This window comes from Haemaphysalis longicornis, unplaced genomic scaffold (assembly GCF_048455015.1).
Source record: "Haemaphysalis longicornis isolate Haplotype H1 unplaced genomic scaffold, Haemaphysalis longicornis Haplotype H1 scaffold_4, whole genome shotgun sequence".
Lineage (NCBI taxonomy): Eukaryota > Metazoa > Arthropoda > Arachnida > Ixodida > Ixodidae > Haemaphysalis > Haemaphysalis longicornis.
The window spans coordinates 58448813-58463023 of NW_027526361.1; the positions used below are offsets into that span (position 1 = coordinate 58448813).

The following is a 14211-nucleotide window of genomic DNA, read 5'->3' on the forward strand; positions in this document are numbered from 1 at the left end:
GCAGTGTTACATGTTACTTGGTTTTGGGCTTGGCTTTGGAATATCTGTCAGCTATTCGGTAATCTACCACCAGGAGGCTGTGACGAGGTTTAAAAAGGTGACGCCACCTTGAACAAAGCTTCATTTGATTTTACCCTTCAACGAGCGCACGTCTCTCTACTGTGCTTTTCGGGGCCGTCACCGTCGCAACACTATAAGACCGTTGGACCGTCCCTTAGGTAAGAAATATCTCCGAAGTCATGTCACAGTTGTGGTTGTCAGATTTGGACATACAGGCGAAACCCGCTATACTCGGTGACAACTTAAGAACGGCACCGGAAGTTGCCGCTGTGCCTTATTGCCGTAGCCGGATGTTTCTCCGCGCGGCGCAAGTAGGGCGTTACTGGGAATATTTTGAACATGGCGTGAGCCATTCCCGTGATTTTTTGGACTTAATATGCTTATAAACGACTCCAGTGACGACAAACAAACTGCGTGAGACAAGGCAGACGATATCACGCATCCATAGCAAACCCCTTTCAAAACGCGCGCGCACTGACGTCACGGTTCCGGCGCTTTGGCGGAGTGGTACACTACATGAGGTGGTGCCGTTATTGAGTTGTAACCGAGTAATAATAAATCCGCCCTCTCATTGAGCATGATACCTGTCGTCGTCTTATACCGGCTGACGCGCTCAAACACCTCGTCGTCGTCTTCTTTATCGTCATCGTCGTCTTACACCGTGGCATATTAGGGGCACGCTACAGGTTCACCCAGCACCACACATAACTTCACGCCAAAGTAATCTGTGCAAAGTTGTGTTCCCAGCGCTAATGCGCTAATGCATTCACACGCTCTCACTCCTCCTTTTCGCAACGATCAAAACTATACATACAGAACTTCATCATCTTCTGCAGGACTTCATCTTTTGTCATTTTCACGCTAAAGTATTGGTTAACTGTGTTGGTCGATAATGGAGCGGCCATGTCACACAAAATCGGCGACGGATGGCTCGCACAATGGCTCAAAGGTAAAACAAAAAAAGGTCCAATGGACGCTCGGAATGACGCCACATTTCTCAGCGAAGCTCCTTAAAAAAAATCGTATAATTTTGTTGTGAAAAAAAAAGTGGGTAAATATTGAGCTGGATGGGGTTCAGAACAGCGCCCTCCGAAATTAGAGAAAAGCGCGGGGCGCCTGGAGCACCACAGCTCGACAATTTTAGCTGACTGAATGAGAACCTAGCGAATGGGTTTTGGTCTGCCACTTAGAGACGTGTGTTAGAGGCATGTACTTCGGGCTGCAAGGACAAACTCAAGCTTGGTAATTACACAAGTAGCAATTAAATGGGTAGCGAAGCACGTCCCACAAACAGCGTATATGTAAGGGTAGCAAGGGTGATTTGCCAAGCCTCTCAGTCATGGTAAGCGAAATAGGCAGAAAATGTCGCAAAGGAAAGAAAGATGATGATGAGAGGGTGAATGCTTACCACTGAACACATGCCACTGTAGGCACCACGTCTTTACCGTGCATAGAATGAGCGCACTGCCTTCAGCTCGACTCTCTCATCTCTGCGGTGATGCAGCGGTGGACTCTAAACCACGTACATCCCCAGCAGCTGTGAAGCACAGCGGCGCCCAGAATACAGGCACGTCCCTTCCCCAGTTCAACACTAATGCTTTCGCATTCAGTACATCATAAGAAGTGCTGAGGTTCACTAGATTCTTTACTGGCATGCATTAAGCATTAATTTGTTTTGCTATAACCGCCGGAATTTTGTTTCATTCAATTACATTCATATGTTGCCTCTCCTCTCTATAATGTACTTGTACATTGAAGGTAGAATGAATAAATAAATAAACACATTGTGAGCGCCAGCAGAATCTACCGGTCCTGGGACAATCGCCCTGCTTTGATAGGACGCACTATCGTCATCGCCTCACCTTCATCTTCTCGGCTCCCCGAATCATCATCACCGCTTCCTGACGGAGTCTTCCTAAGTCCTCTCTTCTTGGAATAAACCGTACGTCCTCCTTCGCGAGTCTTCGACTTTCTCAATATAAATAAATAAATGAATAATAAAAGTTCTTGGCTTGTTTTTGTTGCTTGGGGCAAAGTTTACTGCAGGAAGCGGGTTCATTTATGCGTAATCGTCTGACCTCCGCGTCGTAAAGCCACGTGCCTCGCTATAAGTGTAGCTCCGAGGTTGCGCACGCGGGGCGGTAATGTCGCCGGTGAGATGAAGTCGTTCGTGGAGGCCACAGCGCATGACGACCACTTCGGCGGTCTAGGGCGGGCGTGCTTAGGACAAGCGTATACGCGTTAACTAAGGCAGCTCCCCGTTTCATGGCATGACGCAGTTCGTTAACCTGTATAGAGTCCAGCTTGGCCGTTGATGCGGGCATCGGCCTTTCGATGCTCACACGTGTCTTTAGGGCCCTTGGGTGTTGCATCAAATACGAAGCGTGGATGAATGCTTGGCCGCACCACGGCATTCTCGTTGTGTTTTGTACGCGGCTTTATTGCGGAGAATCTGTTAGTTCGAGGTAGGAGTAATGCGACAGTAACATCACTTCGGTGGTTCCACTGAAAGAAAGGGAGGACGATTATCGTTTGCAGCACGCAGTTGGATGCGTGTCTGGGGAGAAAATTATGGGCACATTACCTGACGCCTCACGCAGCGTAATGGTATTTTCTGCAGACCACCTGAATCTTTTTTTTTATTCCTGTGCCTGCATTCTGGCACCATTTTGTTTCATGATGCCTTCTATGGACCTTTATGGTATCGATGCGGGGAGCGATTCGGAAGGCCTCGCAGCTGACTTACCTCTTGTGGTCAAGCTTGGAGCTATAGTTATTACAGAGTTAACAGTTGCGCACATAGTGTTAAGCGTAGTGTGGGTTAAGTGAGGTGTGATGTGAGTAAAGGTTTGGGTAGATGTGGATTGATTACGGTGTACTGGCTGCATGCCAGGGGGAAAACGATGGTGCGTAACACTAACGTGGCTCCGCGTGGTGTGCGAAATGCCGTCTTCTACACGAGAAGGGGAAGGGGTGTGATGGGACGGGCCCGCTGGATCCGACTGCTCGTAGTCCGGAAAAGGGTGAAATAGTGGCGAAACGTGCCTTCCGCGCATACAGCGGATTTCTTGACACAGCAAGCGCAGGGGGAAATCCTGCGCAGACGTCGAGTTTATGGGCGGACGGATGAGAGATACGAGACTACGCAAGAGACGGAACGAGCCACTCAATCAGGAGCATGCAGGCGCTTGAGTTGCCTTCGAATATAGACGTGCCTACTTTTTCGAGGTTGTCCGAAGAGTGAGGAGCCATGATACCGTGAGCGCAGCTGCTGAGCTTGGTGAGTCTAATTTTGAGTGAAATATATACGAGGTAGGTACTTTTTGGTGTAGTTTAGCCGAGGCAACGAACCAGCTAGGCAGAAAAAATTACAAGTCTCGTGGGACATCCGCGTTTGCCGCGGTTTAGCGGCTAATAAGGGAACACCACCCAACCTGCTCAATCCGTGCTTACGACCATGATTTTTTTTTAATGCGTAGCATTCTTTGCCGACTACCCCACAGTCAGGACCGTGTAACGCCCAGCATTTCTACAAAAATGCAGGTATCACAAAAGTTCCACCTGAAATCGCTAAAATGGCGTAAATGGAGATAATTGGTCGCACGAAATTTAGAAAAGCCACAAAATAAGAGAAATATAAAAAAATACGGAAAATGGTGAAACGTGTGACGCCCTGCATTTCCACAATAATGCAGATTTCGCGAAAGTTCTACATGTAATAGTTTTGATAGCGTAAGTGGAGATAATTGGTCGAACGAAATCTTTAAAAACTAAAAAAAAATAAGGAAAAATTTAAAATAATTTCGGAAAATGGCGAACCGTCGAACCGTGTAACGCCCTGCATTTCCACAATAATGCCGATTTCGGAAAAGTTCCAAATTTAATCATTGTAATAACGTAAATAGAGATAATTGGTCGGACGAAATTTTGAAAAAACTAAAAAATACGAAGAGTATTTTTAAAAATACGGAAAATGTCAAAACGTATACCGCATGGCACTTCCACAATATTGCAGATTTCGCGAAAGTTTCACCTGTAATCGTTATAATTGCGTAATTGGAGATAAATGGTGGGACAGGATTGATAAAAACAAGAAAAAATGGCTGAAAAAAAAACTCACACTCAAGACAGGCGGCATAAGAATGCTACTACGCATTAGTAGGTAATTCTCTGAATATCTGCGAAATTTTTTCTGACCGGAAGAAAGGTACTGTGAAAGTAATTCATCTTGTCGGAGCGAGAACCCACAATGTGTGACTGTTGCCCGTGCTAGCTCAACAAGTAAGCGTTTTAGGCGTGCCTGGTACACTTTAGGGGTCTCTAGAATCGTTATGTTATCTGAAAGACCAGTTCTTATTTTTTTGGAAGGAGAGTAATCAGCGAGACACTCATGGACAAATCTAAACTTTTAAAGACAAGTCAGCGGTACCTACTGGCTGACTGTGGCTGGCTGAATGGCTACGGATGCATGCCTGGTTGGCTTATCGACGCGCTGTTACCCTACTCAGTCCTAACCACAAGGCATAGATAGATACTTAAATTTTTGTCAGAACAGCCTTTCACTCTCTTTAACGCCCACTCTTTCTCAATCGTTTAAAATTCTAGCCTAAGCGTACAAAAAAAGCTAGAGGTGTTTTCCCAGGCCCACCGATATTTCTTAGCACCGCAGAGCTATGGCATCAGTTGCTGTGTCGAAATGCTATACAAACTGATACAAATATCTACCACAACGTTCCAGAATTTTTCAAAATATTACCCCTAACGAGGTTAAACAACAACAACAACAACAACATCATCATTATCATTATCATCATGACCACCACCACCACCACCACCACCACCATCATCATCATCATCATCATCATCATCATCAACAACAACAACAACAACAACAACAACAACAACAACAGCAACAACAAAACAACAAAACTTCAGGGGTAACCGGGGTAAGTAACACAACTTCCACGTCGCTGGGACCCGTCCAGTTATCGCTTTGGTGTCTGCGTAATGATTTTCCCAAGTTCTAAAATCAGATTTCAGGATTTTCAGAATTTCACTCCCGTCAAGGTAAAACGAATAAAACCTGGAAGCAGAGGGAGCCCTGCACCAAGAGTTCCCCCTCTGCTGAACCACGTTGGGAGCTGGAACATCACAGCCGAATACACTGGTGGATCACAACACCGTAAAACATAGCTCAGTTGATCGTTTTTACCGATTCAGTTGAGTATCGTTTTCAGGAAACCCACGTGCCCGCGGCGATGGCTCTAAGGCGTTGTGCTGCAGAGTCCAAGGGCGCGGGTACGATTCCCGGCTGGGGCGGCCGCTTTTGTGATGCAGGCGAAAAGCGAAAACACTCGTGTGTTCGAGATTTTGGAGCGCGTTAAAGGTCCCCTGCAGGCGGTAAAAGTGATTCCGGAGCGCTTCGCTACGGCGCGTCTCATAGCCTGTGAAGCGTCGGCGCGTTAAACCTCATAATCAAGCAAACTAATGTGCAGGAGCAGTTTTTTTTTCTTGTTGGTTCACTCTCACAATGCGCTTAGCAACCTATTGACCGCTGCCTACTCCTTGGCCGATCTTCCCGCGCATGGATATGTGCCGTAGGGTCCATGTGCTTGGCCTAGTTTTCTGACGCCAGATGAGCCTCTAGATTTTTTAAACAACGACCTTTATTTCTGCTGTTTCTTTTTCGAGTTTAAACAATTATATGAATCGCGACGACTTAATTCACCCGCTTTTTCAAATTCATAATGTCAGAAAATTTGCGTATAAAACGTCCTTTCCCCCGTAAAGGATAAGCAAGAATCATGGATAAGTGTTTATCATGCATTTGGAACACGCATCGCGTTGGCTTAATTTCGAAGTACCCGCAAAGTACCTCCGCGGATATATACGAACGCCCGGGTTGGGTTTATTGTTAGATATCTCCAAATTTGTGCCGGTAAATGCACGCCAAGCAACGCCAATCTCATCGTAAAATCCCATGTGTATCCGTTGGCCGTGACACCTCTGCGGGTATATATGTTCTACTCTGCCCCTTGATGATGACAGCTTTGGGCTTCGCACGGACGAAACGAAAAACCCCGGAGTGTGAACTGTATACGGCTTAACTCTTTTAACTGTCGCCGCCCCTACGCATGCACACATGCAAAATACAAAATTCTGCCACCTTCGCAATTGAGAATCGAAGACTGAGGAAACAGCGGAGCTGGTGGTCTTCACTAACTTCAACTGCCGAAGTCCGCAGCCAAAGTCCACTTCAACTGAGCCAAAATCTAAAGCCAACGACCGCGCTACGAAGCCGAGGGGAATGCTGAGCTCCCTCCCGAATGCGATCATAGCGCAGTCGGATAGGTTTCATAAACACTTGCGATTCCGACCGCGGGAAGCGTTTTAGGTGCGAAGCGCCTTAGGACCTCGCTTTGTCCGTGCTTTGCGTCTGTGTACACAGTGTGCTGCGCATGCGCGAGGACCATTGGATTGGAATGGATTTGGATTGGATTGGATTGAATTTGGATTGGATTGGATTAAAATGGATTGGATTGGATTAAATTGAATTGTATCGGATTGGATTGGAATTGTATATACTGTACACACGCGTTGTCACTAATTTACATGCGCGAGTGGGCAATGCCACTGGTGATTTACGGTGCGAACCCAGTGCTTCCCCCACTCGTCATGATTCACTTCGTGGAGATGCGTGATTTTTTTTTTCTTGAGGCGCGCACTCCGCAGACCTGCTCATCTGCTATTGACCTAGAACTTTTCCTCCTCTCCACTTTGCTGCGCCGAGTTTTGAGCGCTGAGTTTTGAAGAAAACCTGAGGTGAGTTGGATATTGCTTCACCACGTTTTATGCCTTAAAGCGCTTAGGAAAGACCTCGAGGACAAAGTGGGGGCTCATCATAAAGCCCTTCTTTGTTTGGATGCTGAAACGTGTTCAAAGGGTAGCTCTCTTTCTCTAAAAAAAAGGTAGGGGAAGGGAGAACAAAAGAAACGCGTCGCGTTGCGGAAAGGGGCACAAAGGCATAACTTTTCCCCGCGCACATTGCAAACTTTGCGCCACGCATGCTAAGCTGATCTCGCGCTACACGCCCCTGCTCCGCGAGCCACGTTTTCGTCGCTCTCGCTCAAGCTGCACGTGAGCAGATGCGCATACGAGTGACGAGGCCGAAGCACGATTCTGGTGAAGGACGGGGCCTCGCCGAGCCGCGACCGCGCGAAGAAAAAGGAAAACACGCGCGCCTCCTACGCTCGTGATGGCCGCTGCCAGTGCAATATCAGGTTCGACGCACGCGAGTTTTACAGAAGAGGGAGAAGTCCGAGGGCGGCGCCAACAAGTTTGGCGGGAAGCACTCGCTTTCAAAATGTGAACTGCGTCTCTCGTGCGATTCGACGAGCCTAGAATTGCGCTGCCACCGCAATTTTCAATGAAAAACAAATAGGAAAGGAAAGAAATACGCACAGCGGGAAATTTTGAAAGTAAGCGGGACGAAAAGATGGGCACAATTTTCTTCGGGCTTAAGAAAATAGGTTTATTCTTCGTAGCGGGTAGCAAGGGTAGCTATCATTCAGCCACAGATAGTTTCGTATTTCCCCGCAGGCCAGCCGGAGATGCAGGAAGGAACGTTCCGGGGCTCGATGTATCCCATTGAGTTCGGCCGATATAGGGCTTTCACATACATTTGCCGTGCGTGTGTTTGCAGCGGCCGCAACGAGAGCGAACGGAAGCGCCTCCGCGCTTGAGAAGATGGATATAGACGTAGACTCGGAAAAAAAAGTTTATTTTCCTTGTTTTCTTTTCCTCTTCTTTGTTGAAGTTAAAGTACGCCCGAGCTCGGGTTTGAAAATTCGGGGCACAGGAAGGCCCAGCTGCGAGTTTGGTGCATTCTTCGCTCTTCGTTTTTTTCGCACAATGGGGCGAAAGAAATGACGAGCGGCGAACTGGCATCGATGAGTGCGAAATGGTTTCCGGTTTGGGTCTCACGAGTCGAGAGAAGGAGTCGTTGCGGTACAAAGGCCTAACAAAATATGCCCAACTTCGTGCTCTGAAGTCCCTGCTTCTGTGCTCCCTTTTACGTGTTTCGTCTATGAAAAGAACACCCATCGATATGCATAGGAGTCAGCATTGTTCAGGTGTACAGCAGTGGTCGAGCTCTCTCTCTCTCTCTCTCTCTCTCTCTCTCTCTCTCTCTCTCTCTCTCTCTCTCTCTCTCTCTCTCTCTCTCTCTCTCTCTCTCTCACACACACACACACACACACACGCACACACACACTATCTATCTATCTATCTATCTATCTATCTATCTATCTATCTATCTATCTATCTATCTATCTATCTATCTATCTATCTATCTATCTATCTATCTATCTATCTATCTATCTATCTATCTATCTATCTATCTGTCTGTCTGTCTGTCTGTCTGTCTGTGCATGTATGTATGTATGTATGTATGTACGTACGTACGCCCGCACGTATGTATGTATGTATGTATGTATGTATGAATGTATGTATGTATGTATGTATGTATGTATGTATGTATGTATGTATGTATGTATGTATGTATGTATGTATCTCTCACTTACTCCTTAAGGTGTTTCATAGTTTCAAAGTTTATTTTCGAAAGTACAATGTAATGCGTTATACAACGTAAGTACACAAAATGAGGTCCCAAGATTGGAAACTGTAGGAGGGACCTCCTCTATTGAATAGTTTTGATTGGGTGTTAGTAGGGGAATTTTTTTTACCTGAACTGGTGCAGATTAGTGCAGTGTCGGGCAGACCAGTGCAAAGTGCTACTGGTGATATCAATTAGTAAAAAAAATGAACATATGCTGCACTGCTTGCCCCAGTGCAGCCAGTTCAGGTAAGAAAAATGTCTCTAGTATAATAGTTATTCATGATCTTAGGGCAATAATTTTGCGCGAATAAAGCTTACAAGTGAACTTAAACTGATGTATTCCTCTACAGCTGAGTTGAAAATCGGCTTTGTGTATGCAGCTTTCTTCGATCGCCTTTGTTTGTTGGCGCTATTGGTTGAATAGGCGGTGCACCAACCAGCGTGAACCTTTACGTAGTAAAACCGTTTTTTTTCTTCGAACCGTATTTCAAGTGCCTCCTGAAAAAGATAACTCGGAACAAGAAAACTAGCAGGACTGCTCGGACGCATCTCGAAAGTAAACTAAGCGTAGCATTCGTAATCACCGCCATTTGACTAAATTGCTCGCTATTACACTTTCCAGTTTTCGCTTTCCTTCGAACCTTTAGCTTCATCCATCCAATGGTTCGTTCCACGCGCAATGTACCCGTGCCTTACCGGCGTAAACACGGCCCCCACTCCACAACAAGCGACTTCGACGAACTTAAAATCGAAAAAAGCGCTGCTTTTACTTCTCCTTGTTTCCCCTTTTAAGACGTACTCGCGCATAGCAAGCAGCAGCAGCAGCAGCAGCAGCAGCAGCAGCTTCGTTTCTTATTTACTCAAGCAGCGTGACGTCATCAGACGCTGTACTGCGAGCGAGACAGAGCACAAGTTCCTGGTTGCAACGCCCAGAGAAGAAGGTTTCGAGCACAGCTCGGTCGCAATGACCACATCCGGTACGTGACCGGCATAATCCAATCAAAGTTGAGTGTACCCCCTGCTTGCGCGTAAACGTCGTCGCCTTCCATTCAACGACGCGACAATCCGACACCGGAGCGGATCCAGTCCAGCTTGCGCGCAACGGCCCACAAGCAAAGCGCGTGGCGGGGAAAAAACGCCTGTCCTTGGATTCTGTTGTCGCGACGCTCGGCTCATTCGCGAGGAGCCGCCCTCTACACTTGTGCGATGTGTGCTCATCCTTTCCGAAAACGGGTTTTCATATGTTTCGCCCGCGCCGGTAATGGGATAGAGCGAGCGCACGTTCTTTATTCCTTCGCCCTGACGCGCGCTGAAACAAGGACAGCATGGCTGCGCGACCATACTCGTCGGGCTGCTGCTGCTGCTGCCGCCGCGCCGTGTAAGCGCTTCTGTCTCGGGCACCCACCCCGTCGTCTGCACGTCGCCGCGACTGTCTGCTACGACGAGGCAAGTGCTTCGTTTCTGTCATCGAGAGGGCCTCTGAAGTGCTCTCCCGACGTTATACATTTTGCCACTCTCCTAGTCAGAGGGTCGGGGGAAACAGCTAAGCAATGCGACTCCGTCAGCCTGAGCCTTGCGACTGTTCTTAGCTGGGAAAGACTGCGTTGCTGAAAGTGCCACTACCTTGTTCGGTTACGGACGGCTTTGGCTGCGTCCCCGAATGCGCGAGGTCAAGTTTGGAACAAATTCGATTCCCGGCCGCGGCGGCCGCTTTTCTGATGGAGGGGAAAAGCAAAAACGCCCGTGTGTAGGAGATTTAGGCACACGTTAAAGATCCCCAGTTGGTCGAAAATAATCCGGAGCCCTCATCGCCTGCGTTGTGTCGGCGCTTTAAACCCTACAATCAATAAATCCAATCAAGTTTAAAGCAAACCCCCCTCCCCCCCCCCCCCCCCAAAAAAAAAAAGCCTACTAGTTAGGGGCGCTTTTCTGTAACGCAGTTATCGCTAATTGACTACCTCCCGGTTTTTCCTACATGATGGTTGCAATGTACACGAACAAGGAAACTCCCTCGGCGCGTTACCGCTTGTTTCATACGACGGGACTTTTGGTCGGGGGTTTTCGGTGCATACGGATTTTTAGCCCATATATATATATATATATATATATATATATATATATATATATATATATATATATATATATATATATATATATATATATATATATATATATATATATATATATATATATATATATATATATATATATATATATATATATATATATATTTATGTCGGCGCCTTTCACTAGCCTCTGCGTATGCACGGTACTTTGCTGTGAATACAACAGAGTCAGAAATATAGCGTTGGGGTTAAAAAGGCTCCCGTTTTTTTGTTATTCGTTCTTGTATATCCTCCCCCCCCCCTCCACACACACACAACACACCGTGTTTGAGCCACATATCCTCACACGCAAAATCTTCTCGACAATGCGCCTAAAGTTCACTGACTTTTCAAATATTGAATCTTGCCTCGATTGGAGCACATGAATCCCGTTGCAAGTGTGAACAAATGGCATTAGTTGCTCCAAAATAAACAACGGTCGATCGGGTACAAAACCGCATAAAAATGTCAGCGTATCGACGCGCCAATACTAACTCAACTATTCTGGCGCGCGTTTGCTACTCCTTACGAGCGATGATCTAATACAATACAAACCGGACATATTGAACTTGAAACGGATGTAAAAGTAGTTCGATATAATAGATAGTTCGGTATACGAAATCTGCCATGTATAAAATTTATTGAGAAGGTTGTTACTATAGTATAAGCAGTAATACGAACTACCCAAGTTCGATATGGCCTGTTTCTAATGGCGGACAGCGCAAGCAAAATCTCAGTGGAGATTGGTCTGCTCTGTGATAACAGACTACGTCGGTCAAAGTCACTCAGTTTAGGTAACAAAATACTCGCTTGTGGAGCGTTCATCCGGTCTTTTCTGCGTTTCGGACGGGCTTGTTCGCTCCCATATGCTAGAAAGTAATCTTGAAAACAGTTCCTTATTGAATCTTAGTAGTTGTACGTCTTTCTGGTGACCGACACGCCACATAATCAAGCAGCGAAAACTGATTTATTTATTGATTGATTGATTGATTGATTGATTGATTGTAGGGCTTAACGCGCCGACGCAACACAGGCGATGAGGCGGGCCGTAGTAGAGGGCTCCGGATTAATTTTGACCACCTGGGGATCTTTAGCGTGCACCTAAATCTCGTACACACGGGCGTTTTTGCTTTTCGCCTCCATCAGAAAAGCGGCCGCCGCGGCCGGGAATCGAACCCACGTCCTAAGCAGCGAAAACCCCTGACGCGCATCCATTATATCATTTTCTATTATTGCAGGCAAATAAACAAACACCCTATTGTTAATACATTGCTGAACCTACACGCCTGTAGCCAAAAATAACGCAGGAGCTCGCACCAGGTAAACCAAAAATAAAATAAGCCATGATTTGTGGCCTCCGCTCTGTTCTCTTCGTCGGGTTGCTGACCCACCAAATAGAGCACGTCCACATCCCAAGGCATTCAGTCAGAGGTTACGCCGGCGGCGTTTGCCAGATGAGGTAAACAGACACACAAGCAGAAGACTGATTTGATTGCTTGAGCCGTTCGAACTGCTTGGCGAGTGCTTTTCGTTGTACGTCGTCCCCGGTGGTCGATTCCCCCAAGTAACTCTCGCTTTTCGCTCCCGCAGAGCCGCCGCGGACGCACCAAACCCAGCCCAGCGGCAGCGACGCACGCAAGCAGCACGGTCGTAATCGGCGCCGGCCCGGCCTTCGACTCGCAGAAATGAAGCTTCCGTGCCTCGTCCTCTGCCTCATGGCCCCGTTGGGAACCCACGGCGGTGTTCTGGACGCCATTCGTGGGCGGAAGGAGCAACGTCGTCTCCAAGAGCAGAGCCTCGATGACGCCGTCGACAGCAACAACGAGCTAGGACTACGAATCTTGCAGTCTCTGGGTGATCAGAACGTGCTGCTGTCTCCCATCAGCCTGAACCTCGTCCTGCACATGGTGCTTATGGGGGCACGAGGACGCACGGCCTACCAGATGTCCGCTCAGCTCGGCAACCCGTCTAGCGATCTCATGGGCGAACTTCTGCGCAGGATGTCGTCCTCAGCCGGCGCCAATCGGGCCACTGCCTTCGACCATGCCTCGGCCGTGCTCATCCAGGAAGGGGCGCCGTTCAACCAAAGCTACTACCGCGCCATTAACCAGCTGTTCGGCGCGAACCTCGCCACGGTCCAGTTCGGCGAGGGACGGGGCGCAGACGTGGTCAAGGAGGTGAACGAATGGGCCAGCAGGAAGACGCGCGGTCGGATCCCGCAGTTCCTGGAACAGCCCCCGGAGGAGAGCACTAAGATGCTGATCCTCAGTGCCATGTACTTCAAGGGTGACTGGAAGACCAAGTTCGACCCGGAGTTCACCGACAACCGCGTGTTCCGTAACCAGGACGGAACAACAGTGCGCGTTCCCTTGATGTTCATCATCAGCACCTTCAACTTCTCCCATGACGATGACCTAGACGTGGACACCCTCCAGGTGCCTTACGCGGACGACCAGTTCAGCATGATCCTTATGCTGCCGCGCAACCGCCAGAGCCCGCTGTCAAGCGTCGTGCAGGGGCTGAGCGCCGATAAGCTGGAAAAGATCATAGCGAGCATGAAGCCCGAGGAAGTGGAGCTCACCCTTCCAAAGATGAAGGCGCAAGAGTTTCTCAAGATGCGCGGCCTCCTCGAGAAACTTGGGCTCAGGGTTCCTTTCACTGACTCTGCGGACTTCAAGGGCATCAGCCAGGACCAAGACCTCAGGCTAAACGAGATTCTGCACAAGGCAGCGTTGGACATCGACGAAGATGGAACGCGTGCGGTTGCCGCGACGGAGGCGCAGTTTGTGTCCAAGTCCCTAGTGCACTTCAAGCAGTTCATTGTTGACCGTCCGTTCCTGGCTCTGATCAGGCACGAACCCACCGGAGCAGTGCTGTTCATTGCTCAGATTGTCTCCATGCAAGCGTGAGCACCGCGTGGTTTCACTGAATGGGACACACTTGCACGCATTAGGAGGTGAAAGTGCTAAGGTGTAAACATTAGTCAACCAAGCGAAAGTTCACTATAAGAGACAAACTGTAGTGCCGTTCTCTTTATGATGAAGAAAGCGCTCGTCTGTTATTTTGACGTAGCGGCATTTTTTCTGCGTTCGCAAGATCCTTCTTGCTTTGTGAAAACGACATGCGCCCAAAATTTTGTCCAGCCCGGAGCCTTTCGTGTCTACAGTTACGTTAAGATTTAAAAAGTGTGTGTGTACAAATTTCAACGCATAAGTATTCCGGGGCACTAAAGTGGGCGTCTACGAGATATGCGTATTGGGAAGGGGGGGGGGGGGGGGGTTGTGATTGCGAAGAAGCCCTTGGGTGCTCAGGGAAGCATCTTTCAAATTGAAGGTGAAAGCTTGCGAATGATAAATATCGCATTTCAGAGATACTTTTAGAATTCACGTGAAGGATTGAGAGTCCACAAACGTCCTCCGGCACGGTTGG

General features: G+C 47.9%; 1 protein-coding gene across 2 annotated transcripts; it reads left to right on the top strand.

Annotated features, from left to right (window-relative positions):
• Positions 1 to 3191: 3191 nt before the first annotated feature.
• LOC144178765 (iripin-8-like) lies at positions 3192 to 13849 on the top strand. Of its 2 annotated transcripts, none has more exons than XM_077706873.1 (2): positions 3192 to 3340; positions 12373 to 13849. In XM_077706873.1, the coding sequence occupies exon 2, from the start codon at positions 12468 to 12470 to the stop codon at positions 13689 to 13691; it is 1224 nt and encodes a 407-aa protein (XP_077562999.1). In that variant the 5' UTR covers positions 3192 to 3340; positions 12373 to 12467; the 3' UTR covers positions 13692 to 13849. The 2 variants fall into 2 exon arrangements, with proteins under 2 accessions (XP_077562999.1, XP_077562998.1); XM_077706872.1 differs by lacking the exon at positions 3192 to 3340 and adding an exon at positions 9840 to 10123.
• Positions 13850 to 14211: the final 362 nt, after the last annotated feature.